General features: G+C 39.8%; 2 protein-coding genes across 2 annotated transcripts in view; one reads left to right on the forward strand and one right to left on the reverse strand.

Annotated features, from left to right (window-relative positions):
* The window catches only part of LOC106951527 (olfactory receptor 52K1-like), a 61,167-nt gene that overhangs the window by 47,413 nt on the left and 4,866 nt on the right, over positions 1-8,888 (reverse strand). The gene's annotated exons all lie outside the window — the stretch shown is intronic.
* Positions 1,406-3,157, forward strand: LOC106951531 (olfactory receptor 52N2-like). The gene has a single exon (XM_015039138.1). The coding sequence runs from the start codon at positions 2,249-2,251 to the stop codon at positions 3,146-3,148; it is 900 nt and encodes a 299-aa protein (XP_014894624.1). The 5' UTR covers positions 1,406-2,248; the 3' UTR covers positions 3,149-3,157.

Below are 8,888 nucleotides of genomic sequence, written 5' to 3' on the forward strand. Positions count from 1 at the left end.
ACGTCTCAGGTTGTAAAAGTTCAGAGGTTTGCTCTAACGTTTCTCTAACCAATAGCAGAGCGTGACAGAAGATATAAAAATCAGAGTCAGAGGGATTTTGTTCTCACAGCTGGATGAAGGAAAGATGCCCCGTCAGCAGAGACGGTCGGCACCAAACTCCAAACAGGTGAAACATTCAGAGCCGGGATGTCAGTGGATCAAACGCTAACTTCCAGTTTAACCATTGCTGATGTTTTATCTTTATTTATTCTCCTTCATTTCTCTCAGGCACTCGAGTCTAATACAGAAATTATTTTTTCTGTTTTAAGCATTTTAGTTGATGTGATCCAAACTTGAGGAAACATTTGGTCTTCTGAAGGTTTGATTTACAAATTCCTCTTTTTCAGTTTAACTGATATTTTTATTTTAAAGTGCTGCCACAACATTTAGTTTCTTTTCTTTGGAGTTTTGAAATTTGTAAAGTTTGGAGTTCAGCAGGAAACCAGAACATTTTTAACACAGTATGAGTTATTTTAGATTTTAATTGCTTACAACCTGGTTATGTTGCAGAGTTTGATCTGTTGTTTTCCTGCTCAGCCTTTAGCTGCTTTTCTCCTTTATTTTTTTTAAATCCACGTAAAAACATAAGAGGCTACAAAAAGGGGTGAAACCTTTTTTTGCATTTTTTTTTTTTTTTACTTTTTGAGGACTTTATTAAAATGTAAGGGGTACATTCAACATTTTTCATTATCTCTTTTCATTCAGAAGCATTTGTTTCAGTAAAACTGGAGATTTACGTTCTTCCAAACGTTCAGTGTGTGAACAGTTCATCAATGTGGAGAGTCAGTTACAGCCGTCTGCCTTCAGGCAGAAACACATGATTTTTCACAGTATTTTACAGAAATAGGAGTTTATCTTAGCACATATTTAATAAGTAAAATAAGATTTAAAGACAAAGTCACTGTGAAATGTTATTGTGGACATAGATAAAAAATTGTGAAACTTGTAAGAGGAATAAAACTACAGGTGTTGTCAAATGCCAAAGAAAATGATGTAAAATCTAATTATTTCTGTGAAGGTGAAAAGTTTTATTATTGAGATGTAAAACCCATAAAATGTTTTGTGCCTCTATATCTGACTAACCCCACTAAAAGAAGAGTTTAATAATCCAAAACTCGCTCATGTTTCCTCTAAGATGGCATTAATTTCTCCTGAGACTAAAGCGTTTTAAATGTTTGTCTTAATAGTTTCTTTTTATATCAATTAGTGCATCACAGGCCAGGTTAGCAGCAGAATTTTATGTTTGTGTGCTGTTTCAAATGTTTATATTGTTATATTATATTATTATTAATATTATTAAATCAGCTGTTAATTCCAAAACGATTTTCTTTTTTTCTTGTGAAAAGAAAAGGTTTGAAGTGTTCAGATGATAAGTTCTTTTTGCTGCTAGAATAAGTTAGTTTATAGTAAAATGTGAATTTTCATCCATCTTTAAAAGCATCTGTGGATTTCTTGTTCGCAAAGATGAAACTGCCTGAAATTTAAGGATTAAGTTCATCAAAGTGTTCACTTTATGCACTTTAATCTTCATCCTGCCTGATTTTGCTCTGAGGTGGTTAAAGGCCTTCAGATAACGGAAGATGTGAGCATAGTGCTGAAAAGCTTGGTGCAAAAATCACATCTACACAAATCCATCATGTCTGCCTGTTCTCTTTACAAACTCAAGTTTCAGTAAAGAAGATTTTATCCAAGCCTTGAAATAAATGTATGAACTTGTAATTCTTGCCCAGAATGGTGAACCATGTTTCTAGACAGAGGCGAGACTCAGAAACATCCAGCTGGGTGCCGGTGCTGTGAAACGTGTCCCCTGACAGATGAAGGAGTGATCTTTGTGGTAGTGAATCTTCAGTGGCTCAGATTACTTCAACTTTTTAACATTTCTGAATGTTTTCTTCATCAGGCCGCCATCTAGAGTTTGTCCTGTTGGGAGCCTTTAATGCCCAGGTGGGGAATGATAAAGTTACCTGGAGAAAACAACAAGGTGAACCTCCGTAATTTTAATCTGAAGGAATGGGAGGAAGCCATGAAAAATGGACCTTTGGTTGCTGAACCACTCAGTACCCTGGAAATGAAAAGCAGTTTCCATTGATGCTGTTTGGTTAAATGGATGATGGGTGGATTGATGGATGGGTATTGAGAAGTGAATATTGACCTGTTTGTTTTCAGGCTGACCCTGAAGCTCTGGACCAGGACGGTTTGGTAGAAGACGATGATGGAACCACTGAAGGAAAACATTTCTTCACATGAATACTTCATCTTCAGTGGCTTCAGTGAACTTGGAGCTCTGAAATCCTTCATTTCTATCCCCTTCCTGATTCTGTTCTTTGTGTCTCTGTTTGCCAACTCCCTGCTGATCTATGTGGTCATTTCACAGAGGAGCCTCCACTCCCCGATGTACATCCTCATCGCCTGCTTGTCATTTGTTGATATGTGCCTGCCACTGATTCTCATCCCCAACCTGTTGCTGAACGTCTTGTTCAACTCGAGCGGGATCTCTCTGAGCGGCTGCCTGGTTCAGATGTTTTTGATTCACATGTTAGGCGCTTGTCAGTCGGCTCTTCTGGTCTGGATGGCATTGGACCGATACTTTGCCATCTGCAGGCCCCTTTCCTACCATGATCGCATGTCTTTACCTGGATTCCTCAGGTTTATCATCCCTGTTCTCATCAGGGATGTGATCATGGTGTCAGCGGTTGTGATTCTAGCAGGTAAAGTGTTGTACTGCTTCAGGAATGTGATAAACCACTGTGTCTGTGAACACATGGCCTTGGTGGAGTTGGGCTGTGGCAGCACAGCCATTAACAGTCTGGTTGGGTTATTAGGAGTTTTTATGGTCACTGTAGTTGATTTCTTGTGCATCACTGCTTCATATATAATCATATTCCACTCTGTGCTGCGTTCAGGTAAATCCAGCGCTAAAGCTCTGCACACCTGCTTCACTCACATCATCGTCATGGTCATCAGTTTGACCTTCTTACTCACGGCTTACTTGGCGTATCGGATGAACAGTCTCCCAAACGCTGGCCGTCTCTTTGTCAGCACCATGTACATGTTCCTTCCCAGCTGTATAAACCCGATCATCTACGGAGTCAGAACCACTGAGATTTGACAAAATGTCCTCAAATGCTGTTTATGCTGTTATCGGTAGGTAAAAACTGTGAATTATTTTTTTAATACTAAGAAAATTTTCTACAAATGTCAATAAAGTACTTTTTCAGTCATTCTGTCGTACTGCTTCTTTCGGGATCATTGTTTGGTTTACGACCCAAACTGGACCCAGTTTCAGCTGTCAGACCAATTCCCTCCCTTTGATAAAGAAGTCACATTCCACTCAGTTTTTGTCCTATGGCCACAAAAAAGATCAAATCTCCAGTCTTATCTCCAGTGATAGTTGGAATCAAGTTTTGTTCTGAAATCAGTATCACCATAATTGGCCAACAGGACTTCCTACGAATTTAGGAAGTCCTGACCAAACGTTTTACATCAGCAGGACTAGATAAACCCGCCGGGAGACCAAACCCTGCTACCAGCTCACAGGTGACCTTCCTAGACGACATCATGACACATCCAGGTGCTCAAAGATGGCGACCGTTCATCAGTGTGATAGGGAACAGTCTGTTGAATGGATGGTTTGGTGAATGCTCCAGTATTAATCCACAGATGGTCCATAAGCACGTGAGGACAAATGTGCATCAAGACAGAAATTCTTACCAAGCCAGCAGAAATTCTTGAAAATATATATAGTAAACTAATTATAAGTAAATTGTATTATTTACTTGGATTGGACTAATTTCCTTACATTAAAATGAACATCTAAGTATCTGGGGATCTTGTTCACGAATGGGGGAAGAAGGGAGCGGGAGATCGACAGGCGGATTGGGGCAGCGTCTGCTGTAAAGTGGACGTTGTACCGGTCCGTTGTGGTGAAGAGAGAGCTGAGTCAAAAAGCGAAGCTCTCGATTTACCGGTCGATCTACGTTCCCACCCTCATCTATGGTCATGAGCTTTGGGTCATGACCGAAAGAACGAGGTCCCGGATACAAGCGGCCGAAATGGGTTTCCTCCGCAGGGTGGCTGGGCTCTCCCTTAGAGATAGGGTGAGAAGCTCGGTCATCCGGGAGGGACTCAGAGTAGAGCCACTGCTCCTTCACATCAAGAGGAGCCAGTTGAGGTGGCTCGGGCATCTGGTCAGGATGCCTCCCTGGTGAGGTGTTCCGGGCACGTCCCACCGGGAGGAGGCCCCGAGGAAGACCCAGGACACGCTGGAGGGACTATGTCTCTCGGCTGGCCTGGGAACGCCTTGGGGTTCCTGGAGGAGCTGGAAGAAGTGGCTGGAGAAAGGGAAGTCTGGGCCTCCCTTCTGAAGCTGCTGCCCCTGCGACCCGATCCCGGATAAGCGGAAGAAGATGGATGGATGGATGGATGGATAAAATGAACATTCACAATCAGATCAACATACGTTGCAGAATCTCGAATCAAACATTGTAAACAAACTACAAAAAAATTTTAGAGCAAGTTTGCAACATGGTTCACTAAGCAATTGAGTCTTGTCCTTAAAGTGAAGTCCTGCATAGAACTATGAAACCTAGAGCAAGGTAGATGTCAGTTTTACATTAAAACAATCAACAAATTATCCATTTCTGATTATGTGAAAGTTTGTAAGTTGGTAGAAACCTTTGACCTGCAGATCAGGATATCTCATGAAATCATCAAAGCCTCTGTCCAGAAACTGGGAAAAAAGAGTTTAACTGGGAAAGACGGCTGGAGTTCAGATTGGTCAAATCCAGTGACAGATTTTGGTCTACTCTCCTTTTCAGAGTTGCATTTAAGGGTTTTTGAGCATGATTTGCCTGTTTAGGGTTATGCCACATCATCTCAATCAGATTAACATCAGGGCTTTTGACGTTAATCTCCTACAGAACCTTAATTGTTCTGTTTTTAGGCACTCAGAATTAAAAGTTTGAAGGAAGTTGCAGAGTTTATGTTGTTTTTTTCTCATTTCCCTTCCCAGCATTTACACCAGGGGTCCCCAAACTACGGCCCGCAGGCCGGATCCGGCCCGCCTCCACATTTGGTCCGGCCCCCTGAACAATACCAGAGAGCATTCAGATTTTTTTTCATTTATTGTATTTTCCGGTTTATATTTGGATTTTTCTTCAACCACCAGGGGGCTCTTTAGCAGGAAGTGTGTCCTGTAAACTGTGGGGCGCATTGCTGCCATCTGTTGGACTTTTAGGGAACTGCTTGACTTTTATGTTATGTAATCAGTTCGGTTATTTGCTAGCGGTAGAGCAGATGAACACGTGTCTGTTATGAACGCCGCATTCCAGGTTGAATTCTTCGAAGCAATGCCTGTAAGTAGCAGTTTATACTTCAAAACGAGCCTTTATGTTAACATATGAGAAATTAATATATTATAGTTACTTTCCCTCAATGGAATATATACTAGTCAGTCCCAGTGACCGTTTCACTCATGGTTTTTGCCCATGTGCTTTCTGGGTACAAAAACAATCGAGAAACGCCCCCCCCCCCACCGCCCCCCCCAACAATCTCTGGCCCCCCACCACCAGAGAAGGGAAAAGTTATGTGGCCCTCACAGGAAAAAGTTTGGGGACCACTGATTTACACTTTTGGAGTTGTAATAGTTTGGCGATGAGCTCTATTTTGTCTTCAGCCAATGGCAGCGGGCCAGAAGGTATAAAAGTGCTGACGCAGAGGAAGTAGTTTCTCACAGCTGGGTGAAGATGTTTAGCCTGCAGAGATGTTCAGTAGCACACGTCCAACAACAGGTGAAGCATACAGCATTATGTTAACTTGTAATTTAACCACCAGATCATTCATGTTCTCACTCAGGTTTTAACTTGTGTGTCACTTTATCTTTCAGGTACTTTAGTCACCGATACAAAATCACTAAATACTTTCTTCCTGTGTTTTCAGCATATTTGTTGATGTGAAGTCAAACCCGAGGAAATAACTTCTGCTTTTTCTGAGGTTTGTCTGACAAAATAATCACTAAAGTTCTACTGATTTCTCTAAAGTTCGGCTAAAAGGTTTATATCAATGTCTTTTGAGGTTGAAATCTTAAATCACTGGAGTTTTGAGTTAAGCAGGGAACTGCTTAATCAGTGAGTTTATATTTTATTGTAGTTTTTAACAGTTGTTCAGTTTTTATTTATTTGAAACCAGCTCAACCTTTATCTGCTTTTCTTTCAAGATTATAAACTCAAGTGAAAGCAGAAGATGGTGCAAAGTCATTTTTCTTTATTTTTAACTTATTAAAAAAGGTAAAAATAAGACAAAAAATTCCATTGAGAAAATATTGAATAGATTCCAAATTTGTTTCTTTTTCAACAACTTTTCTTGTTTCAGTGAAACAGGTGAGCCAAGTGTGAGGCGTTGGAGGTTGGGGAGTTACTTAAAGCAGCTTTCCATCACAATCGCTTTATTTGCCAAGACGTTTACAGCATGACGGAGTTTTTCTTGGCATAAACTCACATATTTAATAAATCATGCTGAAATGTTGTTAATATAAGTCATGCAAATTCTGAAACTTGTAAGATAAAATTATGGATATAAAATTCCAAAAATATATTTAAAATCTTTTAGACGTCAATTTCTGTTCAAATAACAATGAAACATTTTGTTATTGAGATAAAAAAAAATCTGTGATGAAGTAAATGAAACATTTTTGCCTCCATTTCTTATCAAAAATGCTTTTTTCTGCTGCGGTGTTAATTTCTCATGAGACTGAAATATTTTAAATGTTTTTATTAATAGACACATCTATTAATAGATATATTTTGTTTTTTAAAACTTTCCAGATTTACAGCTCTGTTATTTATCTCCTTGCAGATTTCTTTAGTTTCTTGCTTTTCCAGGCACTGCACCAGATTTTAGCAATAGGTAATCCACTAGTTATTGATAAATGAGTTATCACTGATTATAAAATACTTTTCATGTATCATGTAAAAACTATCAGAGTTCATTAAGGGTTCCTGTTCAGAACATGAATAGTTCTTTGCTCTCAACTCCTAGAGTAAAATGTTTTGTGTGTGTGTGTGTGTGTGTGTGTGTGTGTGTGTGTGTATTTAAAGCTAATTGTGAATGTCCTGCACACAAAGATGAAACAGTCTGGAATTTAAGGATTATATTTATCAAAGTGTTTTCTTCTTTTCTGTAATCTTTGTCCTGTCTGTTGAAGGCCTTTACATAAAGGAAGCTGTGAGCACAGTGCAGAAATGTTTGGTGCAAAGAAACTAAGATGTAAAAATATTAATTTATTTTGAAGTGTAATCGTGTTCCTGGTGAGAATGAAATGCATTTGGAGAGAAACTAATGTTACAAAAAGCTTTCAGTTTGTCCTCCAAGCAGCGTAAGCCTCAACTATAGAGGAAGGTCTGGATAATCTAAGCCAGCATAACTACAAGCTTCACTAAAAAATGAAACAGGTTTTAATCTTAAAAGTAGACAGGGTGTCTGCCTCACTGAACAGGAGCCTAAAAGATCTGCCTCCTGTTTTACGTTTAGAGCCTCCAGGAACCAGCAGTGATCCTGTTTTATGAAATAAGAAAGGTTCTGTTAGGAACATCTGGACCAATCAGATCTCTCATGTATTGTACAGATTGATTATTAACAGCTTTGTAGGCGAGAACAACTCCTAGTTCCCGTTTGAATGTTTATCAGAAGTCCTGGTGCTGTGTTTTATATCAGCTGAAGGCTTTCAACAGTGTTTTAGGACTTCCTGATAGTAAAGAGCCTTGAAACAGTGAATGCCTGGGCCATCACCGCTTGGCCAGACTGGTCAGTCAGCTTCCTATAAGACTCAGGACTTTGGATACACCAGTTCAGATTACACATACTTCCAATAATTTGTTGTCTTTGCAGGGCTGCCATGTGGAGTTTAATCTTCTTGTGAGGCTTTATTGGCCAAGTGAGGCATGACAAAATTACCTAGATAATACAACCAGGTGAACCTCCTCCTTAATCCCAAGCAGAGTCGTGTCCGGTTGTTGAATATTTAATCTTGGGTGATGCACAGTCAACACCATATTTATGATAGAAGCTTTAATCTCTTTAGGATCTGGTCACATAGGACTAGACATCAATAATTAGTACACCTACAGACATATGTCTCACAAAGGGACAGAAGGTTAAATCAATTATTGGCTGGTGTTAAATTGGAGGTGTAAATGACTACGAGGCATTATGAACCCAATCAAGCTGTTGGGATAAGCTACAAACATGTGGAAAGATTTTCCACTTAAACCTCAGAGTTTTGTTCTTGTTGTAATTTGGAATTGAAATGGGCCATCTTCAAGACTATGTTGTAGATGTAGCTTCCAGGAAGGTACTGGTTGTCTGTCTTTTTGGAAGTTGGACAACAGGCAGGAAAGGAAAACAAAAAGTTTGTAGAAGTCAACCATCCAAGAGACCTTGTAATGACTGACCTCAGGTTTAGAGAAACTAAAGCAAAACTAAACTAAAGGAACGTGAAGGCCGGGACAAATGGACCTTTGGTTGCTGAACCACTCAGTACCCTGGAAATGAAAAGCAGTTTCCATTGATGCTGTTTGGTTAAATGGATGATGGGTGGATTGATGGATGGGTATTGAGAAGTGAATATTGACCTGTTTGTTTTCAGGCTGACCCTGAAGCTCTGGACCAGGACGGTTTGGTAGAAGACGATGATGGAACCACTGAAGGAAAACATTTCTTCACATGAATACTTCATCTTCAGTGGCTTCAGTGAACTTGGAGCTCTGAAATCCTTCATTTCTATCCCCTTCCTGATTCTGTTCTTTGTGTCTCTGTTTGCCAACTCCCTGCTGATCTATGTGGTCATTTCACAG

This window comes from Poecilia latipinna, unplaced genomic scaffold (assembly GCF_001443285.1).
Source record: "Poecilia latipinna isolate Pla-1442-1.1 unplaced genomic scaffold, P_latipinna-1.0 Scaffold462, whole genome shotgun sequence".
Classification (NCBI taxonomy): domain Eukaryota; kingdom Metazoa; phylum Chordata; class Actinopteri; order Cyprinodontiformes; family Poeciliidae; genus Poecilia; species Poecilia latipinna.

Coding starts and splice junctions, on each gene's coding strand:
- LOC106951531 (XM_015039138.1), top strand. CDS start 2,249: ATGATGGAACCACTGAAGGAAAACATTTCTTCACATGAATACTTCATC.